Genomic DNA, 25501 nt, shown 5'->3' with positions numbered 1-25501 from the left:
AAAAACATTTATTTCATGACCTCATCATCGTCTCCGTCTCTGCTTCGTCCTCTGAGCCGATGCTCTTTGGTCGTAAACCTGCAGCTGAAGTGGACTCTACGCTGCAATGCATCATGGTCCCCCCCTGAGCGCTGATATAAGATGACACACTGCCATCAGTGAAGGCAGCATGTGCCCATGTTGCGTAATCCAACACCTTCTGGCTTCTGTCTCACCGCTAAAAATACCAGCAGGATCTGGACGTCCATCTGATACGTCCTCGCTGTCTGCAGCAATCATGACGCACAAAAACAAACACACAACATCCTCGCCACTGATGTTTCACAACAAAACAAGTCAAACTGGGAGAAGTGGTAACTTTTGTGTTGCTTGACTGAATCAATTCTTTGATTTCAGATTTTTTCGGGCGCACACTCGTGGAGGGAGGATGTCGTCGACTCTGCATCTTCAGACCAGCTCAGGCGTCAGGTCACCGAGCCGCAGGGCGTCATCACAGGTCAGCGACAGGAGGGACCCTGCTGGTGTTAGGACGCTCGGACTGTGAGCAGCAGCAGGTAAATATAATGTGAACTAAACTGTGTCCACCCGTTCAGATCAACCAGGGAAACTGATGATTTGACTCAGGGACATTTACAGATTTAATGTTTCACTGAAATGTGAAAACTAACCAGATGTAAACATGTGAAAACATCTGTGGTTTAATTATTTATCGATGAAGATTTCCTCTGAGTTCATTGTGCTGAACAAACTCAGTCGACCTTCACTTCGGATCATTTTGTCATTTTGAATTTTCACGCCAACGTGCGTCTTGTCGCTCAGTCAGACCTCTGTCCTCTGTCCTCTGTCCTCTGGTGTACAGATGGAAGCTGTGGGACAAGTCGTGTGTGATGTTACTGTTACAGGATGAAAACCTTGTGTCTTCACGTGTCGGCTGCAGAGAAATTAAACCCTGAATAAAAGTTTTTTTTTTTTTAAATTAAATGTATTTCTTCCCTAAAACCCGTCGCAGCTCGAGAAGTGATTACAGGTGAAAAACGATTCTCAGGCCGAACAAATCGCTGCCTCGGGGGAAGTGAAGGTTTATTTAATGGACATAAATAAATATTCCAGTCATAAACCAACAGGTAATAACATCAACACTTTGACTGATGGAGGGTTTTTATATTCCTCTGCTGTGAGACGCTGCCGGCGAGAAACATGAAGTGGATCGTGTGTGCGGATAATAAGCGAGCGTTGTGATCGTGTGGCGTCGAGGTGACGACTTAAGCAGCGTCACCAGCCGACGTCCCGCCTCTTCCTCCTCTCAGCTGTTTAGTAACAGCTGCTTTAAAGGTTTGTCTTGTGCCGTTATTTGATTCTCACAGTTTGTAATCAGACGTTTCTTCCTTGCTCTCTTTTTGTTTCACTCAGATTTAATTGGCTCCACAGCAGCCGAGCGTGACCGGATGAAGGAGGTTAGAAACAAAAACACCAAAGAGGTTTTATCTGATTCTTCACCTCCTCTTTCCATCCAACATTTTATCATTTTCTTTTAATTTCCCAAAACATCTGATTTCACACATTCAGATTTGTTGCCTGAACAAAACATCGACAGCTGAGACCGACTCGTCGATGGTGGGAGCTCGATAACGATTGTGACTGAAGACTAAATGTGTTTGAATCTGGAATATCTGGCTTCACTTCTGGACAGTGGCTCTTTATTGAGTTTATGATCTGAACTATGAACAGAACTGATTTTATGGTGGTTCAGAAACAAGAAGAGAAAATAACTGATCTGTAGAAAAATCTTTAAAAAATTTACCAACGAGCCAAAATGAATGAATTATTGTGTTGTTGCTCTGGATAATCAAAGCAGTACTTCAAGTAATATATGCAATAATGTTTAATTTGAGATTAAATACCATAAACATACTAATACAGTGTTATAGAATCTGTAAAATGTAATTAACTAGGAGTATTTATCATATCTGACAGAGCTTTCAATACAAAGCTACTTCAGTCACTACTGTATTTACATTCAGAGATATTATGTTATAAATACGTTTCTTCACCCGTCAGTGGGTTTTACATATTCCAACATATTAACATGTTTATATATATTGAAAACTCACAAACATCCATATGTACAGAGTAGTAAATATTGTATTTACACACAGAGGATCACATTGTTTATCTCAGCTCAGAGTCGAGTTGCTTTGGAACACGTTGAGATTCCCGAAGGCAGGAGAAGTATTGCTTTGTGTTTTATTGATGTTTTCCAAACCGAGTCTGGGCTGCAGCCTCTTCCTCGCTCAAACCGAACCCGGAGCTGGCACAGTGTCGCCCGCGGAGCTCTCTCCTCCATATTGCTTTCAATATTGCTGCTCTGTCTCACGTGGAAGCAGAAACCTGGGGGAGCAGTGCCGCAGTAATTGAGAGGCGCTGACAGAGTTTAATAAGGGCCAGGGATTAAACAGGGGGTTGAGTCTGCTGCCGAGCGAGGTCTCGGAACATCGGCGGGGTCAGAAAAGATCCTGAGGGCCCAGGTGGATGATTATAGGGGTGGCGATGGTCTGCGGCTGGTAATAGGCACTGTCGATGTACAGGCCGCCTGCAGGAGACACAAGCAGAGGAGGTTAACGGCAGCACAAATCATCACCAGCTAGTTTAGAACCTCCTAAAATGTCTAGTGGAGTCTCCGTGGATCCTCAAAGGTCGAGGGAAATAAGTAGATTCAGTGCCGCCTGTCACGTTTATCGATCAAACTGCGGCTCTGCTGCGTTATTTCTCTCTGGGATTGTCAATAAGTTCACATCCACAAACAAAGGATCCTCAGGTGATCACAGATGATCAATAATCAGATCAAACTTCAGTTTTCTTCACCTCCGGCACTGATACAAGATGCTGCTTCACATGATGAGAAGTTTTTTTAACATGTTTCTGCAGAAAATCAATGATAAAAGTTTGCTGCAGGTTTAACTTTAGAGACATTTTGGCTTCAACAGTGACCTCAACGTCACCACAGTGATTATTACCTCTGTGAGGGAGGTTCTGTTTTCACTAGAAGAGAATATAAACAGAACCTCTGAGGCGGCGACGATCAAAATTCACCACACGTCAGTTTACAATGTGAAGAGAGTTGATATTAGCGGCTCATTTTAAAAACAAGTCGATTGATTCACTTTTTTTTTGCAGCAAAGAAAAGAAAAAAAACATAAATCATGACGACTCAGCTGTTGACAAAAATATTCATTTATTTTAAAAGAATATTATCTACAAACAGGTGAAAATAAATTCTCTCTGAGAAGAAACGTTTATAATAACTCAACACAAAATGGCTCAAACAGAAGAGAAAGTGTAAACATCAAATATCCACACAGAAAGAAAACGTGTGTCAAGCAGAGAAAACAATGTTCACAGTGAGTGAGTTTCTGAATCTGTGACTGAGGCTGTTTCTTAACGTTGATATTTATGAGGCTGAAGTGAATGAAATATATCTACATTAGATATTTACTTTCATAGAGACACTTTATTTCTCTATTCAACCGTAAACAGTGGCTGGTTTTACTGGAGAATCTTTTTTGTTAAGTCAGTTCTGGGATGTTTAGTTTAGTTTTATATATAAATAACATTTTCATTGATTTCTCAGAGAATAATTCGTGGATCTTGATGAAAAAAAGATTTAAATGTGTTTTCCACACAATTCATTCAATCTATTGTGGTAGTGGGAGTGCTCAACAGATTCTGAGTGACAGGTACGCAGACTAAAGAGTTCTCGTGCGTCACATGATGAGGTCGGACTGTCTGCGAGGACGGCAACAACTTTATGGAGGATAACACAAAACGCAAACAAGCAGAAAATTGTGCACAAAGTTAAACAGAGCAGAGAATGAAGCTGAAATCTCTTGTGATGTTGTGTAAAAACATTTTGTGGACGAATGAGAAGATGATTAATGAGAAACACAGTTTGTTTGTTTGTTTGTTTGTTTGTTTGCAGAAACAAACAGAAACCGATGAACTGAACATTCAGATATTCAACAATTGGTCGATCAACAGAACGAGTTTGATTTTTCAGTTGGTAAAAATCGATTGTTACATGTCGCTGTAGATTCATGATTTGATTTCCTGTGTTTAAGACTTAAAGTGTTCATTGACTTGTTGTTTGTCCGGATCGCTGACGTCAGGTTCGAACGTCTCAAGAGTTTATTTCTCAAAGCAGAACTTCCTGAACGAGCAGACTGAATGTAATGAAGGTGCAGCAGGAAGTCGGTGCTGAGGGAGAAACTGGTCAGAAGTTTGTGAGGTTTTAAAAAATTAAAACGAGTGTTTCCCTGTGAGATGGGTCTTAATAAGGGTAGAGGTGGGTGACGGGGTAAGTTGGGGGGACTCTGATGACTGGGAGAACTACTGAGGACATTCTGGAGGGAAAACCTGAGGAAGAGCAAAGAAAAAGAAAAGAAATAATAATATTGGGATGTTGTGATGAAGATTTAATGGATTGATTACTGATCAGATATCATCTCACCGTAGGCAGGGAGAGCGCCTGCAGGGCTGTAACCGTAGGGAGCACCGAAACCTGAGAGGACAGACAATACAAACTTTATTGATATATTTATATACACACAGTTAATAATTAGACCATTAATCGATGAATTATTAATCTACTGAGTGTCGGTTTATTAGGTACACGTAGGTAAACCACTGAAGCTGAGCTGAACGGTAAATCCTGCTTCCTGCTTGTTTCTTCTTTGTTTCTTTTTTGACATCTTCACGAATCACAAAGTAAAAATCTGTCGTGTTTACAGAAACCTAAATCGACTGATTGTTCGGTCTTGTTTTCTGATGAGATGTTTCTAAGGTGCTCTGGTGTGTCGCTCACCGGGGGGGATGTATCCATGTGTGGGCGGGGTGCTGATGTAGGGAGCTCTGGGGATGACGGGGACCCGCGGAGGTCTGGCAGCGAGGGCCGGGAGGGTCAGCACCGAGGCCACGGGTCGCTTTGGCTGCAAACGCACACAGTTCACGATGTGTTATTTCAGGCGGCAGGAGAACTGCTGCTGTCAGGTTTATCCTGGATGATCACTCACCGGAGGATTCGGCCGTTTCTTCTTGCTGCTCGTGGATTTGGAGCCGGAGAACAGGCTGTTCAGGGCGGCTAACGCTGCGCTGGCTTTAGCTACTTTCTTATTGGGACCCGTTCCCCGAAAAACCTGCTTGTCCACTTCCACCTGTCGCACAACACAAAGATACGAGCATGAATCTTAATGTGGTTTCACACGGGCACCGTTGGAAGTTGTTTGTGATTTTACACAAAAAGTACTGAACAGATTTCCATTTTGTTGAACGATGGGACACGAGGAAGAATTGCTTGACTGTGTGAGGTCGTTTTTGAAAATGTTCTTGATTTCTCAGAGAATAATTCATGAACTCAGACAGAGAACTAATATCTGAGTGGAAGCTGGTTCAGCTTGATTGAACTGAAGGAGACTGACACAGTTGTTTTTGTTTCTCAGTAGAAATAATGTCGACATTAGATCCTGGTTTTCAGACAATTCAGTTGAATTCTGACATAAAACTTTTAGTCTGTCAACAGAAATGGTTTTATTTGAATTTTATATAAATAATTGATTAAATAAAATTACTAAACGTTTGCTGGTTTAAGCTTTTTACAGCTCAGCTCTTTACAGACAAATTATTTTATCATATGGTGCAGATGAAAAAGAGACTTGAGGTGTTGAACATTGTTGTTTGTGACGATTAAAATGTTGTGGATCAACAGTTCACACATTTTTTCCCCCCAGTGAAAATAATGACTTTGTCGTTAGCGTCAAAAAGTGACAAATCAACGCGTGGAATCAGACGTCAGCTGTCAATCATTTCAGTAAAACTACTCTTTTTCTTTTCAATCACACAAAAACAGATTTATGTTTCTAAAATGATTCTTTCAGTGAAGATCTGCTCACCAGAGAAAACGTGCAGTTTAGTTCACGAGATGTCTTAACGTCTAAAAAGCCCCCGAACATCAAACACATCAGTGTCTGATCCGACTCCATGAGGACGACAGGAAGTCTGAACACAGTTCTGAGTGTGTGCGTGTTTTCGTACCTCTATGATGAAGCGTTTGTCGTAGCTGCTGCCGCTCTCTGATATCAGCTCGTACTTGAGGCCGCGGCGTTTCTCGTTCAGCTCCATCACCGGGTTTTTACCCCCAGCCGTCAGAATCGGACCTGGAGCTCTGGCCTTGAGACGGACAGAGAATCAGACCGACGTCCTGTTATTTATATGTATATATGTATGTATATATATATATATGTATATATATATATATATACATATATACATATATATACATAGAACAACTCTGCAGTAGAATCGTTCTTTATTCTCACTGTGATGTCATTTCCTAGAGAATCTTAAAATGCTACAACCTCTAATTAAAGGTTACGTCTTCATAAATTTAAATGTAAAGTATTGATTGAATCAGAAATTTAATCTAATATTTCTAATTTGAGAAACATGAAGAAAATATTTTTAACACTTCCTGAACATGTTGTGGTTCCCCCCCCACCGCTCTCTAGCGCCACCATGTGTCATCAACACAAGTTTCACGGCGCGTAACTAAACATAGCGACGTCATCACGAGTGTAAAATGGAGAAGACGACAGAGGTTTTGACTTCCTGCTGCAGAAAGAATGAATGTTTGAACTATGATGGTTTTTATTTTACACTGAACTAAACAGGATGATGTGTGTGTGTGTGTGTGTGTGTGTGTGTGTGTGTGTGTTTCCCACCTCCTGTGTGTCTGTGGAGGAGGTGATGGAGGTGGAGCTGGAGCTGCTGGACATCCTGTCGTTCTTGCCTTCGCCATCTGACTTCTCGTCGGCGCTCAGTGAGTCCACGTCTCCGTCGCCGGCGAGAACGAAGCCCAGAGCCTGCAGCGCCTGGAGAGGGACAACACGTCCGAGACAAGACGACGACCTTAGAACTTTTGACAGATGCTGAGTGAGTCACACTTTCGCGTCCGTCATCTCTGACTGTCCACGAGCAAGGCATTAAACCAGCGAGCTGCTGTGAAGTGGACATCACCGCAAAGACGTGTGAGTGTGACTGAATGAACAAATGTGTGAAGAACATGAGCAGTTCAACGGAATCATTTCAACCAAGCGGTTTTCTGTTTTTTACATCTAATGAGTTCAGTTCAGTTTCTGTGTCTGACGTCAAGTTCAGAACGACTGAAACTGCAGCTTCGCTGTTTTAAGGCCGATCAGTGTTTGCGTGCTGTGAGCTCCTCCTGCAGCTCTGAGCGACACCTGCGTTAAAGTCAAATAAGTTCCACTCAAACAAGACTCGAGAGTTTACAGCCTGTATCTGCAGCCGCTCTGTGAGTGTTCGTACATCGTCTTCGTTTGTTTATCAGCAGTAAAACACTTGAACCTGTAAACACCTTGAGGGCTACTTGGAGCTTGGCGGTTCTCTTAGAGTTCCCCGTGGCCTGGTAGGTGGTTCCCTGGATCTCCACAGACATGGTGAAGACCGGAGCGTGGACCGGGCCGGACTGGGACAGCAGGCGGTACTGGAGCCCCGGGTGGATCTGGTTCAGACGCATCAGGGCGTTCATGGGGTGGTTTGGATCAGTCATCCTCCAGTCCAGGACTAAAGAGGAGAGACGTCAGTGTTGATACTGAATCCTCTAATAACAACATAACTCAACAACAGCTCCAGGAACTTTCTTCAGATTTGGTACAAACACAGACTTTAACTCAAAGATCAGTATTTGGTGGTGGAAGGTCAAAGGTCAATGTCACTGTGAGCCCAGGGCGTTCAAACATCAGGCTCTTTAGCAGCTAAATGCAAAAACGTCTTTAACGGTTAAAAGGTTTTAAACCTGACACATGTCCCCTGGGCTCTGTGCACAGACTCCATCCTCCAACGTGATAAGACAGAGCTCTCGCTTCACTCATGAATTCAGGAGCAGGAAGTGTCAGCAGCCGTTTGATTGGCTCTGTCATCGTTAATAAGACGCTGATGGGACGGAGCCGACAGCGACCTCACACTCGGCGTCTGAGACACTTCACACCGACGAGAGCTGAGGAGCTCTCCGCTGCCCCGGAGCCTCTGAGCACTAATATCCCACAGATGAGTTGAAAATGAAACCGTGACACTCGCTGACATCGATTATAACAGAAGCTCGGACCGACTCCATAACGAATGATTTTCATTCTTTACAGCTGCAGCTTTGTCAACTGAGCTTTGAAGCAGCGGAAGATTCGTTCATGTTTCTGAGTCTGGAAACACTTTGGAATAACAAACAGACAAAATGAATTCAGACCAGAGACCTCATTCCTCCGTCAAGGCCAAACAATCCTTGATATGTCTGAGACTTTTCTCTCTGAGAAACTGATGCAAATATTTTGTAATGTGAAACAAGTGATGTGAAAATCTTTCAGTGGGTTTTCCCCTGGTTCAGGTTTCATCTCTCCACAGATTCACTGTGAATCCGTTCAGGACAAAATTCGTGTCAATCCTAAATGTTTTTTAGTTTTTACTTAAAATAGAAACATTTCTTAAATTAAACTTAATGCACTTTTTTTCCAGAGAGTTTTCAGTTTTTGAAAATCTGCACATCAAAAGGTGTAAAAATCTTTAAGCGCTGTTTGTTTCTCAAAATATCCACGAGTGTGAACAGGGAATTCGTTTTTAATCACTTTCACATTTCACAGTTAGGACATTTATATTTTACAATGACATTTAGGAAACTGATTTCTTTGACTGGGTTTGATTTGGTGCAGGTTGAATTTAAGTTTAAATCTGTCTCAGTATTCAACGTGAGAACTAACGAGTATTAAGTTTCGGAAACAGGATGAAAAGATGTTTGAACTCCTTCACATCTTTTTAAAAACCTGAGGAGACTCTGAGGAAACAGTGGAAATGCTGAAATAATTATTCACGTATTCAAACACCCACAGGTTCTCTGCTTGTAGCGTCGGTGTCACTTCACAGAAAGAAACACTGAAGCAGCTCCTGCTCATCAAGTGTTCGCTGCAGCTGCTGTGTCGAGCGACTCACACGTGAGTGAATATGGACGGAGCAGGGGGACATGAATGTGAAGGTGCTGATGGACAGGTGCTGGGAGGAGGAGAGGGGGAGGAGGTGTTAACACAGTGGGGATGCATGTGTGTGCATGTGGTGTGTGTACACGTGTGTGTGTTTGTGTGATGCGAGGCAGTGAGATAATTGCGCGGCAGCAGCCTGAAGTATTAATCCCTCTCTATCTCGGCCTCCCGTCACCTCCTTTGAACTGGAGGCAGATGAGAGTCGTCCCGGTGAGAGTCGATTTAATTACTGTGACACCCACAGACACCGGGGGGGGGGGGGGGGGGGGGGTGGCGCTGCAGTCATCAGCGGAGGGACTGTTGGGTTCAAACCTGTGTTTGACTCCGGTGGTCTCGATCTGATCTATGTTGGAAAATATGACGGGACCTCGACGCAGTGTGCAGCTGCTGGGACGGCTTTGATTCAAAGGATTGTGCGTCGATTGGTCGCTGCGGCGGCCGAGACGTCTCTCACACCAGTGCATTAATGGAACGAACCTTTTCTGACCTGGTCACAGGAGCAGACTGATTCCTGATAAACTCTGAATGTTCCCTCTGCTCCTCCTCTTCCCTTCCAACTGATAACTTCACTCAATTTTCTGCTTCAAGGAAAATATTTCACTTTTTAACTTCTTTTTTTAAAAAACCTGTTTCACGCAGCAGCGTTCACGGCGATCGACTGAACCGGTGACACGCGGCGCTGCACTGGATTCTTGACGGGATCTCATGAAGACCTCCGACACCAGAGTCTCTGCACTGGATCACATCCACCCACATTCGGGGGGTTGTCTCTCCTCCGACACAAACAGCCGGTCGTCTTTTCTTCAACCCGACAGGTCGTTTAGATTCTTCTCGAATCAGCGCGTCAAAGAAAAGCTCTGCCTCACTGCTCTCGTCTTTCAGCTCCAGACTCACTTCTCCACCTCCTACACAAACCCTGACAGAGAGCGCCATGGTCAGAGTCCACACACACAGACACAGACACACACACACACACACACACACACATATATTGTGCGTTTATATGTAAAATGTCAAAGTTTTCATTCATGACGCTGATTATCGTCCAGAAAAGTGTTTTTGCGTAACATTCTGATGTCACAGTGAGGCTGACCTTTGGAGAGACGTTCTCGTGGAGAGCAGCACGATGAAGAGCGCTCACTCTGACAGAAACGTCAACTTGAAGAATCTCATTTGACTGAACGCTCTTGAATCAGTGGAGATGAAACCCCTCACAGGTTTCTAGCCGACTCTGAGACCAGCTAACTTGGATTTGCTCTAAATGACACTCGTAGATATCAGTTCCCTCAATAATAATTCCAGAAGTCTCTGTCTGTGTGTATGTGGCTCACAGATCTCGAACCGTTCGTCTCATCAGCTTCATACTTGTCACGCGTCTTGTTAAAGGAAACGCAGAGTCCGATCTGGACATGTGAGTCCCACAGCCGGTCTCTACTTGCCTTACTCAATTACTGCAGGACACAAAGAAAGCTGCAACCAGTTTGACCACAGGACGAGTAAACACTGCCAGGACTTAATGAGCTTCTTCTTGGCCTGTGTTCCATCGTCCAGGTTTAAACGAACAAACAAACCGACGGAGCGGGACGGAAGCAGAACCTCATTGGCAGAGCAACGATCCTGACCAGAGGTAAAGAGTACAATCATGGCCGATTCCACTCTCTGCACTGCTCTCACCCTAAACACAACAGATGTCATGATCTGTTTTCTGAAGGTGACAGCAGGACGATCGAGATCGACGAGGAAAATCACCTTTCATCCTTTTGATGAAGTCTCTGTCGTCCGACCCGACGTCCTCCCGGAGCCTCTTCTGACAGCCGCCTGCAGAGCCGAAGCACACGGAGCAATCAGAGGTGACAACAGACTTCACACAGACACAGACACAGACACAGACCAGGAGAGAGGACGCACAACTACACACCTTCAAACAGTCTTGATGAGGGTTTGCTCGCAGGGAGAGGATCCATATTCAAGACCTTGTAAAGCTGTCCGAAGGCGAGGAGGCGTAACGCATGCTGTAACACACACACACACACACACACACAGAATAAGTGCACATCACTGGATTGGTGAAGCAGCAGAAGCCTCACAGGAGAGCAGAGAAATAAAACGAGCTGCTTCAACACCATTTGTTCTCCGATCAATGCGACTCAATTATCCTGGAGGCTCGTGTGAGCGGCCCCGTGTTTGTGCAAACCTTCTAATTCTGTTGGGACAAACTTTGTGCATTATGGAGGGGAGGAGTAAACACTGGGCACAGATGAAGGAGGAGGAGGAGGAGAAAAAAGAAAGAAAAATATTCCCAGATTTCCATTTCAGGCACGTTTCATCCGACTCCAGAGACCGAGGCAGAGACAGAGAGAGAGAGAGAGAGGGAGGAAAAGATGAATTTGAGGATGTCTTCATATTTCTCAGCGCTGAGCCCACATCTTCCGCCTGGGGGAAGACTTTGTTGTGCAGCAGCAGCAGCGGTGGCGGCGGCGTTGTGGGTGTGAGCGAGGGAAAGTGTTCCCACACTTATTATGTGGCTAATTAGGCTGCTAGTTCATCAAGCCTCTGCAGCACTGAGGGGCTGCTTATCCAAGGTCAGCGTCCGGCCGCTCAGCTATTTATAGAACAGACGTGAGCTCGGGGCGTCACCGGTTCGACCGAGGACTCGCTTTAAATAACCCTCCCTCCTTCAATCAGCGTAAAGGAAACGTTACTCGTCAGGATTCCAGGAAGAAATGCTGAGTTCGGTGCGGTGGGCGGAGTGGAAGTGCACCCTGGTGAGATGTTTCGAGCTCTCCCATGTCGCACGGCTGAGTTTTTCTTTCTGGGCCTGACTAATGATTACACTCGGATCAGTAAGCGTCTGGTTTTTTACGGCAGGAGAACAGGAAGGAGAGTTTTTATGATGCTCTGAGGTGGAGATGTAAAGACGACGTCCAGAAAGCAGCTGTTGAAATGAAAGACTTCCCGTCGTGTAAGTAAAAAGTAAAAAGTCAGAGCACATCTGTGGTTTTATGGCGTCAATCCACCTCCAGGGAGAGAATCTGCTTCTGAACTAAAAAAAAAATCTCTCAGAGAAATACTGAAAAACTCAAATTAGACAAAAACCTTCCACAAGTTCTTCCTGAGAATAAATGTGAGTCTCTCCGAGCTGACAGGTGACAGACAGGTCCGACCCTCTGAGTCGTCAGGATAATGTGGACATGAAACACCATCTACCTCAACAGCTACTGCCTCTGAGCAAAGCATAAAATTCAAATTAAATAATCCTGAAATGCTGATCTATTCTGATGAAGAATGTCAGAACCCTAAAAGTACTCACAGAATAATAATAAAGTTGTGATGTTGTCTGCAGCAGAGGTGCCTGATGGGTAAAATGAGCTGCTCTGTGGATGGACTGACCTGTGAGCTGTGTGTGACGGCGTCCGCCTGCTGGGCGCTGAGGTCCGACAGGACGTCGGTAGGTTCCCGTTCACAGGGGTCATGAACTCCTGGACCTCCTGTGGAGAAAAACCACATCAGTGTTTCAGCCCCGGGATCTGACCCCAATCACCAACATACACTTCGGACTTCCTCTCTTCTTCACCTGCCACGTCTCCACGGAGGGAAACCCTGAAGTCAATTTAAAAACTCCAGTCACATCATGTGAACGACTCGCTGCGCTGCACTGATGCACGAAGGTGGAAGCAGCTTAATGTTTCCCAGAGAAAACCACAGAGGAAACATGAATCTGAGAACATCTTTCCATTTATTAGATAAATACGAACGACTGTCAGATCCAATCTGTCTGTGGGATCTCAGGAGATAAATGTTTCCATTACACAGAATCAACTTCCGTCACTGCAACGACCGAACGACATCTAGGACGTTTTCTGGAGTTTGTCTTCACGACCAAGCACAGAGATTTTCCAGGTCAGCCGCGTAGACAACAACAGGAAAGTGTGTGGAACATTCAGATTCGGTTCGGCGGCGATAACATTGACATTTCACTCAAAACCACAAATATGAGCCTCATGGTGGCGCTAGAGGGAAAGTCCGTCAGCGTGATGCAACATCTAAACCGAAACCTGATGGAAATCCATTAAACTCTTGAACCCAATAAGACGTCAGCAGTGACCGATAACTGCGGCCGACGTTGTGTTCGGACCGAATCCATTTAGAAAACTGTTTAAACTGTTGATTAGTTATTGTTTAAAAACATCAGATAAACATTCTAAATATGAAATCAAATCAAGAGCTCACCCTCCTGCTGATATTCAGATCCAATAATACTTTATTAAAAGAGAAGCGGCGGCGTTGATGATTTTAATTTCACTTTCAAACACTGTAATTTCATTTTGTCGCTGCCTGATATGAAAGTCATCCACTGAGGCCGACTCTTGCCACTGAGGACACACATATATAATAATTTCTGTCAGAATTACTTTCATCCTCATCAAGATTAAAAGTGAATTGAGCAGAGGGCGAATCATCAGCTGCGTCCATGGAAACCTCGTTTCTACACGACATAAAAAAAATCTTTGAATTTGACTTTTATTGCTCGTTGAGCCTTTTTACCTCATGAGACCTTGTTAATAAATTTATCTGCTGGCTTTTATAAAACCTTTTAAACCCACATTTGTTCCTGAGAATTAAATATTTATCCATTAGTTCCCTCTCAGGCTTCAGGATGTGTTGTGGGTGTAACTTTGTTTACTAAATGTCGACGATGTAGTTGCGTCGATGAACCTTTTCTGGTTTTAGTTTCCATACGTTCACGACCCCAAGACAAGTGGTGACTCAGCCGACCAAGTTTGTAAGATACTGATAATTAGCTCCACCTAGCTTCTCCTCTCAAACCCCTCATCACGGCAGAACAAGGGGTGTCAGAGGTTTTCCATGAGAACATCACGTTTCGTCAGTCCATTCGTTCTCCCCCTGAATCTCACCCGAGCCTGGTGCAGAGCTTTTTGAGCTCGGTGGCGTCCCTCAAATACTCAAACTGCCCGACAGTCAAGGTCAGAGTTCAGCTCCCCCGCTGGAAGTGGCCTGAGTGAAACTGTGCCTTGTTTCCCTGAGTCGTCTGAAGCGTCGTCAGAATTTGAAGGAAAACTACTCCAGTGTTTGAACCGTCTTTGTCTTCTAGACTCAGACAGAGACGGTCGACTCTATCACCTCAGACTTATTAAAAATGACCAGCAACTATGTTTCTCCTCCTTCCGTCTTTCTATAAGTTCAGCTGCTAAACCACCAACGGGTGGCGAAGGTTCGTGATCTCACAGTTTGTATTCTAGAGGTTAGAGCAGCGTGGAGGCTGATGTGAAGGATCACAGACCTGGCAGGAGAATCCCTGAGGCGACGCACTCCATGACGCGACGCAGGGCCTCACCTGGACCCAGCGGCCGGTTACATGTGGCTATGGCCTTTTCACAGATCAGCTCCAGAGGCTGCAGAGGACAGACGGAGACAAGGTTCTCGACATCAGCACAAACTAAATCAGCTGCAGTCACGATCACAGACTGTAAGAAGATGGATGTGAAACAACTGTGGTTCTATGGATGTCACTTACCCATCCTTTGAGGGGCTGCCACACCGGCAGCGTGTTGCACATGTCTCTGAGGATCCTCAAGATGATGACGCAGGACTTGAGATCTGTGACTCGGGCCTGAGGACAGAGACGGACACACACAAGTCACTGAGCAGCACTCAGGAGGTTTCCTGGTGAGATGTGGATGAGACTTAACTGTATCTTCGGTTATTATAACGATCATTGGTGCAGGTTGGATTAGTCCTGTCTGAATATAAAGCCTCAGCTTCACTCTGCAGTGCAGCTCTTCACTATGATTCTACATTTAGCCCTGAGGGAAGCTGCTCACTGCTTCACCTGACCTTCACTCCCTCGTCCTCCCTCAGCCGCTGAATAACCGACTTCATGCAGGACGGCAGTTTGACACCTGATGTGGTGAAGTGTCCTTGAAAGTTAAATAACTGTGTCACTTCTTCATCTACAGTTTCTGTTCTAGAAACATTCGTGTTAAACACTTGACTTTGTCAGAAGATTCCTAAAGATCTCCAGATTATGTTCGTGGGATTGACACCAGATATGATTCCAACGAAGGGCAACTCTCTTTCTAACTTTATACTTGGAGTCAAAAGATGGAGATGGTTGAAATGTGACTTCAGAGCAGTGGCTGGACATTGTGGAGGAGATATCCTCATCTTCACAGCATTGAAGGACTAACTCATGAAAATCATTGAGCTGCTGTGATTTAACTTCCTTTGACTCTGACTGGGGGCAGCGTGTGGCTCAGGGGGTAGAGCGGGTCCACCTCTAACCAGACGGTGCAGTTCAATCGCAGTCTGCTTAGCTCACCTGGAACCACTTGGCATGTCGGAGCAAAGCCAGCGCTGCCCGGCACTTGTGCCTGTCCAGGACATTGTCTTCGTCCTCTTTCTCCTCCTCCTCGTCGTCCTTGTGGACGTCTTGATCGCCCTTCTCTGGAGAGAGGGGACAGGGCGAGACGGGACAGAGTGAGCGTGACCTCGCTGACCTCACACACACACTCACTCACACACAGGCAGCCGGGTTCAACAACTAATTATTAGGCAAATCCACTGATCTGACCGAATGAGCTACGAGGGAGGGGTGGGGGGGTAATTTGAGAGATTTCGTGATTTTCTTGGATTGGGGGGGGGGGGGTCTCATGCACAAGGCACGACTTTTCATAACACAGGAGGAGGAACCGGAGCAGACGTGCTTCTTCCTGCCTCGTCGGAGTCTCACTCTCGATGCAGATCAGTGGCTGGAGATTAGTGTGTTATCAATTACAGCGCAGGACGAAAATGAGAGCATGGCGAGGACTCGGGTCAAAGGTCAGATTTACAACATCTATTGATTCCGAAACGTCTGAGTGCAGAGATCCAAAGATCTAAAGTTGGATCTGCAGGGTTTTTTTTTTTTTTGAGAGAGGGGGGGGGGCGCCATGCTAGTATTTTCCCTCTTGCGGAGTCGATCAGATGTTTATGTTTGACTGAAACAGTCTCTCCACAACCAGGTTCCTGTGGGGAGCACTCCTGCCATGACTGGAGGCGGAGCCATGGGAGGATGACAGCAGAAGAAGAAGTGACAGCAGATGACAACAACAACATAAACATCTGAGAGTGAGAACGCCACCCTGGAAAGAAAGTGAAGGCTGTTTGTTCTCGGGAGAAGCTAAGGGTGGGGGAGGGGGGCACTGTGGGAGAGTCAAGCAGACGAACGTGGGGTGGGGGGGGAGACAGACTGCAGACCACACTGCAGAGCTCAGCACGGACGGCTCGCAGGTTATCAATGATCTCCTCCAGGGAATATAACACACAGACTCCTCTGCAACTTGAAACCTTATCTTTAGTCTTCAGCTTGCCAAGCGGCAAATATTAGATCGTGATAAATGTCCCATCGTTGTGGAATCGCTGCCATTATGGTTCAAAGATCGCCTCCGATGAGCGATAGCCAGCAGAGATTAAATCCTGGCTCTTTCCCACTGCGCTGACAGTTATGCTGACGCAGAGCTTTAAAAAAAAAAAAGACGAGCGGAGCCTGTAATTCCAGAATATCTGCAGGATTCAAAACCCAATTCATTCGTGTGCGTGTGACACGTCAGCAGCCGTGTGAGCGATGCGTGTGGCTCGGCAGTCTGTTGCTGTAGAGACCGGAGTGAAAGCTGAACAGGATGAAGAGGTGGAAGACAACGAAGGAGCTGATGAGAGACGCAGGTTTCGTCCCGTGTCAGTCCTCCAACACCAAGGAATGAGGGCCTTCGTGCTCTGCCCCTGGGACTTCTGGGTAACGTACTGCACCGCTCTGAGAGGAACTCTGCAGGTAATGGGATGGTGTGTCGCGAGCGTGTTTGGGGGATTTTCCTCTGATCTAGAGTTTTTAGGTTTCGCTCGCTCGCTGCACCTGGAGACCGAAATAACAAATCAAATTGGGAATTGAAGTGAAACTTGACAAAAATGAGCCATTAAACGACTTTTCTGTCTTAAATCTAGTTTGTGGAGAGAAACTGAAGAAACTGAAACATCGAGAAATGGACCCGATGAGCTGGTTTTCAGTGTCACCACCAGGGGGAGTGGACTGACGATACAAGAAGAACTCATGAAAAAGTAAGTGAGGTGTTTCTACCGCTCTGTTGTCCATTAACTGTCCAGACCATTGAGTTTCATTAAAGATGGACGACATGAGTGAAGCCAAAGCGTCTTGATCGCCCCCTGTTGGCTGGCTGCGGTGTAGGTCATCCATGCAAGATGGCAGCATTCTTATATTTTGGCTTCACTTCTGAGGAGCGGCAGGAAATGGAGACATGTCATCCATCTTAATTTACAGTCTATTATCTGGACACTTTTCAAAGGGATGAACAAATAAATTTTTAATTTACAATTATCCAAATGTATTCCTCAATTTTAATGAGATTTGTCAGTGAACACTGCATTAAATTATTTTGTAATTTAATTTTGATGAAGAATTAATTACTGTCTCATTTACTGACTTTTAATTTAGTATATTGTTTATTTAACTGCGATGATGCTCGATCGTGTCAGATATAATTAAAAGCTCATTTTATCTGTAATCGCTGGGTGAACAAGAGGCTTAGCAACATTTACTTCTATCATCAGACTTAATAAAACTGCTTTCACTCTAAAACCGACAAATATTAAATTTGCAATGAAATAAAACTGAGAAATTATTAATTAGAGTTCGACTGAAAATCCGTCTGGTTTATAACATAACATGTCTAATGATGCTGCCGGTCAATTAAATAATTTAAGCCAAAGTATTTGTATTAATGTAAATGTCAATTTCTCTGTTACATAAATTAACAGATTATTATTTATAATTTTTATTTAGTGCTAATTTACTTGACATTTTCTTTCTGCCAGTCACATCCCATCTCGTAACTGACTCATCTCCCGCTTTGACATTTGGTTTCTATTTCCTCATTAGCTTCCATTTAGTGGAGATTTTCTTTAATTTAAACACAAACGCAAAATAAATTTAATCAGATTTACCGGAGTCGCGGGGCTGTGATTGGACAGCTGCTCCGCCGTTAAACACTGAGGCCGAAGTCGAGACTCCACAGAAATAAAAGTCTTAAAGAGCGGAGTTAAAATATGATGAATAATAAATAACCCTCCAGGTCTTTAGATCTTAGCGTCATGGATTCTCTTCACTTCTCGTGTCTCCAGAGGCAGAACATGAAGGAGCCGTCACTCACGACCACAAACAGAACAGGACGACATCGTCGGCTTCGGGGAATTTTGATTAGTGACCAGGACATCAGGTAAATTCAATTAACACCATTTTTATCACATGAAATTATGGGCTATCATTCGGAGCCAATAAAAATTGATGGACCGAGAGGGGCCGGCCCAAGTGATTAAAGCAGAGGGACACAGATCTGGAGCAGGGCTGCTGGGTAATGTAGTCATTTTGTCCTTTTAGTCTGTGTGCTCGTTAATTGACATGGACCACAATTTCATGGCGACCCAGAGAGAAGTCCAGTCGGCAGAGGGAGGGGTGAGAGGGTGAGGGGGGGGTAAGGAGCATGTCTGAGGCAGAGAGTGAGTGGGTTGGTTTGATTTGCTTGTCGGTGAAGCCCCTTGTACCCAGGGTTTCCTGCTGCTGGGTGGGGAGGGGGGGCGCCTCGTCAGCAGCGGGGTCGCAGAGAGGCGTGGATCCACAGTGAGTCGAACCTGCGGAGCTACGGCAACAAAACCAACAGTCAGTGAGCAGAGGCGAGAGACAGAGGAACACGACAACAACCTGGAGTCATCTACGAGCCCCTGGAGGCTGGCTGCAGCACAGGTCATAAACCCCACCTCCTCCATGTTAGTGGAAGGCACATGGACCTTGAAATAGCTGAGCGGGGAGCAGCGGGAAAGCGAGGAGCGCTGAATCTGCAGCTAAATGAAAGTCACTTAGAGAATCTCAGTTTACTGAAGAGTCTCTGACTCATGATTGAAATCTTCGACTCTCAGAGTGACTGAAAATGTACATGTGATAAAGACTGAGAAGAAACGAAAGATCTAATAAGAGATTTATTAAATCAGATACCAGCTTGAACACAGGTTTAAAATGTCCCCTAACCCAAAACATACATCCTTAATAAAAGAGGAAACTTCTAGGTTTTAGTCTAAAGCTTCATCCTGACACTCGTCTTTTTAATTTTCAAACGTAAGAGCCTCATCAGGACGTCAGCTCTGCTCTTGTTTGTGTGAGAACAGCAGAGGTTTACTCTCGTCGATGTAAAACAAACCTGTTTGAGTGTAACTCTGTGTTTGTTTGTGCTGCCAGGATGTTGAACCGGAGGGAAAATGGATTTCTCCTCGTTGTGACTGTGGAGCTGCCTCTCCTCTGTCTGAGAGAAGAATCCATTTTTCTACCTATTGTCCTCGACTCAATCTTTCCTGCTGGGAGCGGGAAGCACAATGGGACTCGCTGTTTCGTAATGGCAGCTCTTCACTTCTGACTCGCCTTCAATTCTTTTTTTTCCATTTCATCCCCATTTGAGGTAGAAAACAAACACGCTGGCGGCACTGATGCCAAACATCAGCTCTTGACCTACCGACGCCTGACGGAGTTAAGTTTCTCATCAATTTGTGGCCATTATTCACTGAACTGTTCACAAGAGATAAAGTGTCTTGTTGGTGAGAGGGATTATTCAACTTGAACAACCTCCTCCTCCTCCTTTCCTTCAATAAATCTATTTCTGGCCTAAAATGATGTTGCCTTTCAAAAACTACGTTTTTAAAAAGAAACAACTTACTTACTAATCTGATTCTAAATCACAATCGGTGAATCTCAAGATAGAAGAGGACGCCTGAGACGTCTCCTTTTCCACCGATCCCAACCCAACACGTCCCTTGTAGAAATCATCCTTCACCGTCTAACTGCTATCTCCACCACTCTTCACCCAGATCCATATCATCCCTTCTCCTTTTTCCCCTCGTTCGCCTCTCAGCTTTCAACCTCTCGATGTATCATCCGCCCCAGTTTCCCCCAGTTTGTCTCGTGTTTCTAGCTCAGGTTTCACAGCACTTTTATACCTTTATATTTATTCCTGTAAGTCCCTCCCCCTCTTTCTCCCTCTTTTTCCAATCTCTCAGCCCTCGGATGTCATATAAAGGTCAAATTAAAAACCAGAGCTTCCTCTCACACAGAGCGATGGGGGGGGGTAAAGGGATGAGAGGAGGAGTCAGTACCTTCGTCAGTGCCGCTGTGTCGCTCGCCCCTCATGGTTAACGAGGAGAGGGTGATCTTCAGCATGAGCTGAGGGTTTTTGGCGCTGCAGACCCGGATAGCTGCCTCGGGGACACACGACCGCACCTCGTATTTGTCCTCCGTCATCGTCTGAAAGGCAGAGCTGCACCATTAATTAAAAATCGAACACAGACTTGTGTTGCTTGTAAACAACAAGGTGCTGCTGCTTTATGTCATTTGGACAAAAAGCAAAACAAGATGCAGAAGTACAAATCTAATTAAATTGTTAATTAACACGAAGCAAATCAGTTCTCTGTGCACAGGTTTACCTTCCGCAAATTTATTTCAATAACCTGTAACCATGAATTTAAATCAGACCTGTGTCTGAGCTGATGAATGTAAAACATGTAGAGAGAGAAATGAAATGCACAGTTTTATATATTTATCATTTAATTCATATATTCATCAACTCTTATTATCAAAGAAAAAAAAAAAGAGCAAACTATTAAACACTAACTGAGCCCTGCAGGGAAAACTGCTTAAAGAAACACTCTGATGTGATTTGCTGTTAAAACATTTTTACTTGTAGTTTTTATACGTTTCCTCTGATCTACGGTTCCATCAGTAAACGTTCAGCCCCTCACTGCTCTGATTCATTTCAATTTCCCAAAAAACATTCCGATAATATTGCCAAAGTGTGAAACATATCGGTCCCAGAACAGAACCCTGAGGAACTCCATCATTGACATTTGTGTGAAAGGATTTGTGTGAAATTTGAAAGGATTGTTGTCCTTCATTTTAAGCGTTCACAAAGTACGAGGGTTTTGCGAGGTCGCAGGGATCTTTGACCACCACGATGCGATTCTTGAGCTTCACAATAATGGGATGGAAGGACAGATGGACAGACGGATGGACAATGGATCCATTTTCCTCTAACCCTTTAAAGTTTAACTCGTTCCTGTCAAATAAAAGCTTTCGACCCAAAACCCCTGATGTATTTCTACATTCAATGACCTCTATTTTCTAACTCCTCGTAGCAGTGATAACAACATATTGGATAAAGACATGACGTGGCTCAGTTGTGATGATGGAACTGACTCTTATTTGAGAACTCAAAAAAAAAAAAAAAAGAAAGATATTTTGGCGCTTAAAGAGGAAAAACAAGGACACAGTTATGTTTTCATGCAGCTTTTCCTCCACATTTCATCCAGCCCTGTCGGTATCCAGCCAATTCCCAGTGCGCCAAACTATCTTGTTTTTCCTGGAGACCCGTGCACCTTCAGTGGCACGTTTTCAAGAGCATTCTCTCTCTCTTCTCTCTATCTCGTCACTGCGAGAAATGACCTCATCCATCACCCCGCTGCCTGTCAATCTCTCTCGGTTTGGTCCAGGAAACGAGAGCTTCAAATGGTCTCTTTCCTTGATGATGCAGCCTCAATGTCAGGTGATCAACTGAGGTGTGTGTGTGTGTGTGTGTGTGTGTGTGTGTGTGTGTGTGTGTGGTGGGGGGGGGGGGGGGGGGGGGGGCTGGCAGACGCTAGAAGGGGTGGAAACCATTTGAAGGGCGGAGATATTTCAGCGACGCTGTTTGTGCAGCTGCACAGCTGAGATGTTAAAGGAAACGTATTCTGCTCGTATTCAGCTTGATTTTAATTTTAATTTGAAAAGGTTTCGATGCTCTAATGTTCAGAAAACTCGTCACTCTCCTCAAACTTGGTGATCCGGGGACGGCTCATTACTTAAATTTTACTCAGTTAGTATTTTTGTGCCTAATGTTTTTGTATTTCTTTCTGTGTGGTCACATTCTGCCTATTATTCTGCCTCCGGCTCATTTTATGCAAACAGAGCTTAGTTAAGAAAACCCTTCCATGCTGGGAGATTTTTAATAAGACGCAGTTCCTGATTTAAATGACTGTGACTGCAGAGATGTTGGTTTAGTGGCACAAGAATCCTGATCCAAGGGATTTTACATTTCCACAGTAAGAAGCCGGTGGAATGAACATTTCGTCCTGTAAGAGTCTTCATCTTGAAATATTTCTAAAGACAAACCTCAGCTACAAGAGTGTTTATCTGAAAAAGACAATAATCTATAATGACATTGAGGATGAAATGAGACTGTACTCTGCCGATGTGCAACATTTCTTAATTTCTTTATTTTAAATTGTTTGATTTTAAGTGGTTCAGGATTATTCAGAATCGGTGCTGGAGGTGTGTGGAGATCAGTACCTGGATCTGCAGGGGGAGGTTGGCACTGACGGTGTACAGCAGCAGTTTCGTGGGTTTCTCTCGGCACATCAGAACCAGTTCCAGGTCCATGTCCCCTTTAATCAGCAGGCCCTTCGCCACCAGGCCGACACGCGTCACCCCGCACAGCACTGACGTAGCCTCCGGCCTGAGAACAGACGGATGACGGCCCGGCGTCAGATTCTCTCAAAGATGTTTTGCATGTGATTAAACACAAATAGACTCTGCAGCAAGAGAAGAGTTTCTCCTCCACCACCGACCAGTTAATAACGTTATAAATAGATTGTCAACCCTCTGACCTAAAGAGGAGAATCTCGTATAAAGAGCTGACTCGCTTAGATAACAACAAACTGTCAACAATCCCTGTTACCTGGTTATTTAGAAGAATTAGAGTAAAAATGTTCTATGTTTTAGAGACACTACTTCTAAATGAACCCAAACATTTCACCTGAACAAGTTTCCCCTCAGCCGACACAGACGCTATGAATAACTAATATCTGCTGAAAGCGGCCGGCTCCAGGATCTGTCCATGCGCTTCGTTTTTGTTTGTGTAGGTTTTGAGATTATCTGTCTTCAGGCCACTTCAATGGAAGTGAGAGGAATTTAATTTGCGGTGCTCACAGCAGTGAAACGTTTTTCACTGGATGAACACGTGGCTGCTGATTTTATTTTTCTCAAAGAAGACCTTTTTTCCAAGGTATCGAAAGTCACAGAGAAGCTGAGTGAACCGAGACCCGGGTGTTAAATATAAAATAATAAAAGTTCCGTGGACCTTTTTTGTAATTGGGTTTGAACATCACTTCCTGTTATTCACAGTTTGGTCAGATGTTTTGCCCAACAAGACAACAATATTCTGGACAAGTATTATTTACACAACATCATTATATGATGACATTTAATTTACATGGTTTGATTTAAAATGTTACCCTCCCTTTCCATCTTATGACCCCTCGTTGGTTTACATTACATAGGCCAACATAGGCAGTAACTACAGAGACCGTTGATGAGTTTATATATATATATATATATGATTATAATATCCAAGTAAGGTAATACAGTATAAGGTATAAGGTATATAATTTAGAGTGAACTGCCCCTCTGGCATCTCTTCCTGTGGTGCAAATGTTCAGTTTGTTTTGACTGATTCTTCTCAAACAAGAGGTAAACGTACTCCGGACGTTTGCATGTTGAGAATTCACGACCGTTAGCTGAGCTTGTTTAATCATCCGATCATCACACGTCTCCTCCCGATGAAGATTACCAGCACAACACAGTTTTGTTATGAAGCAAGCCGTCGGCTGAAGAACTGAAACAAACATGAACGAGCCATAATTCACTCTGTCCGACTGAAAACACGCCCACAGAGGCCCGATGTAAAACTGAACAGTTATAAAAGACTGTCTCGGGCTGTTCTGAGGACAGTTTGACCAGGGTCATTGTGTTTAATCACCAGGACTCAAACCTAAAATAAGAGCACGTGCACACACACACACACACACACAGTAATATACTTTGTTTCAGCGGCATCATCTTCCACTGCGTCGTCTCCTGCCTTGTTTTCAGTGGACGTCTTCCCTGAGGACTTGTTGAGGCCGTCCATCCAATCTGAGACTTTCTTGAGGGCTCCCTCCACGGTGGACACCAGCGTCTGCACGGCCTCCAGTTCCTCCGGCGCCGGATAGATGCTGGCGTGCTTGGCCATGACATGGCGGTCGTCGTTTGCGAACGATCGGAACGACCTCTGGGTTCAGAAGAGGGGAGAGAGAGAGAGAGAGAGAGAGAGAGAGAGAGAGAGAGACATTATGGTTTTTAGTTTCAGGCACAGATGATGCTCATGTATCCAGCATGGTGGAGACTGGAGGACATTCAGAGAGGAAACACTGACGTCCTCTGATGGACTTCTGCTGAAATCATAACTGTGGCCTTTAGAACCCGTGACCTTTGAGAAGCTGCGTGTGTCTCCTCATTATCACTAATCAGTCCAAATGTCACCAGTGGGAACGCTGATGATGGATAAACAGCCGGTGAGCACGGACTGGATTAATAAGAGGACACATCCTGATGATTCTGAAATGACCCGAAAACCTTGTTTCAAATCGAAAAGTTTTCCTCAACAGTCACAGACGGTAAATAAAATAAAGTTTATCATTTCTCCGCTTCACCAGGACTGTGTGTGGTTTGATCGTATTCGAACGAGGGATTTCTTTGCAACGTCAACTGTCGTCAAGGGGCTGAAGTCACAAAACATCTTGAAGCTAAAAGTAGCAGCGTCACGAGAAACCTCTGAACATAAAGAGCAAAAGAATTCTGTCGGAGCTTTAAACATGTCATGACTGAGAGATATTTCACAAAAAGCACTGCTGCATTAAAACTGGCTCCTGTGTTCAGGAGACAAAGTGACACTTCCCCTGCTCAGGAGCGGCTCAGTCTGTCGTCGGTGCAGAACCTTGTTTTCATAAAATACAAGAAGAATTTTAAAAAGATGAGGGTTTAGTGATGAAAGTGATGCAGTGAGCTCATCAACAAACCAGCGTTTTTAATGAAATCCTCCTGCAGAGGTCGACTGACGTGGTGTTTTTCCATGATGGCTGATTAAAATACTTGAAACAAATAATGTCGCATTGTCTGTTTGCTCGATTTGATCCGTGCTCTACTTATATCGTCTCCGCCAACGAGGTTATGTTTTAATCACATTCGTCTGTCGTCAGCCGGATTTCTCAGAGATGACGGAACTGATGATGAACACGATCTGGAACCAGCCTGGTTTACTGTATGTGAGGGAAAACCAAGCTTCTGAGCGGCCGCCAGAGAAACGGCCCAGAAAAGAGACTCTACTCAACGTTCCTCCTCAGACGCTTGTTTCTGGCATCAGAGACTCTGCGTGTCTGCACGATGGCAGCGACACCTGAAGCCGCCTGCGCTGCTGCCGGTGTGAGCGCGTGGCCTAAATACGGCCGCC

The 25501-nt window shown here is 44.6% G+C and overlaps 1 protein-coding gene and 1 long non-coding RNA gene across 3 annotated transcripts in view; one reads left to right on the top strand and one right to left on the bottom strand.

Annotated features, from left to right (window-relative positions):
* Positions 1-234: 234 nt before the first annotated feature.
* Positions 235-20307, top strand: LOC109640287 (uncharacterized). The gene is made up of 5 exons (XR_011240801.1): positions 235-554; positions 6790-10942; positions 16115-17204; positions 18285-18379; positions 19393-20307. It is a non-coding gene; the product is annotated as an uncharacterized lncRNA (long non-coding RNA).
* The window catches only part of LOC109640286 (spermatid perinuclear RNA-binding protein-like), a 40677-nt gene continuing 17043 nt past the window's right edge, over positions 1868-25501 (bottom strand). The window contains exons 3-18 of one of the 2 annotated variants that reach the window (XM_069522947.1): positions 24054-24283; positions 22525-22690; positions 20301-20448; positions 15433-15557; positions 14629-14724; positions 14395-14506; positions 12483-12580; positions 11011-11104; positions 10842-10910; positions 7424-7632; positions 6771-6920; positions 6085-6219; positions 5067-5207; positions 4859-4982; positions 4505-4555; positions 1868-2590 (exon numbers count right to left, since the gene is read on the bottom strand). In XM_069522947.1, the coding sequence (XP_069379048.1) occupies positions 2502-2590; positions 4505-4555; positions 4859-4982; positions 5067-5207; positions 6085-6219; positions 6771-6920; positions 7424-7632; positions 10842-10910; positions 11011-11104; positions 12483-12580; positions 14395-14506; positions 14629-14724; positions 15433-15557; positions 20301-20448; positions 22525-22690; positions 24054-24283 (2037 nt within the window). In that variant the 3' untranslated portion in view covers positions 1868-2501. Of the gene's footprint in view, positions 2591-3213; positions 4411-4504; positions 4556-4858; positions 4983-5066; positions 5208-6084; positions 6220-6770; positions 6921-7423; positions 7633-10841; positions 10911-11010; positions 11105-12482; positions 12581-14394; positions 14507-14628; positions 14725-15432; positions 15558-20300; positions 20449-22524; positions 22691-24053; positions 24284-25501 lie in introns of those variants that run through there. The other variant, XM_069522948.1, reaches the window with a different exon arrangement.

Source organism: Paralichthys olivaceus, chromosome 4 (genome assembly GCF_024713975.1).
Source record: "Paralichthys olivaceus isolate ysfri-2021 chromosome 4, ASM2471397v2, whole genome shotgun sequence".
Lineage (NCBI taxonomy): Eukaryota > Metazoa > Chordata > Actinopteri > Pleuronectiformes > Paralichthyidae > Paralichthys > Paralichthys olivaceus.
Note: the sequence above shows the minus strand (reverse complement) of the source record. Positions and strands in the feature narration are given on the sequence as shown.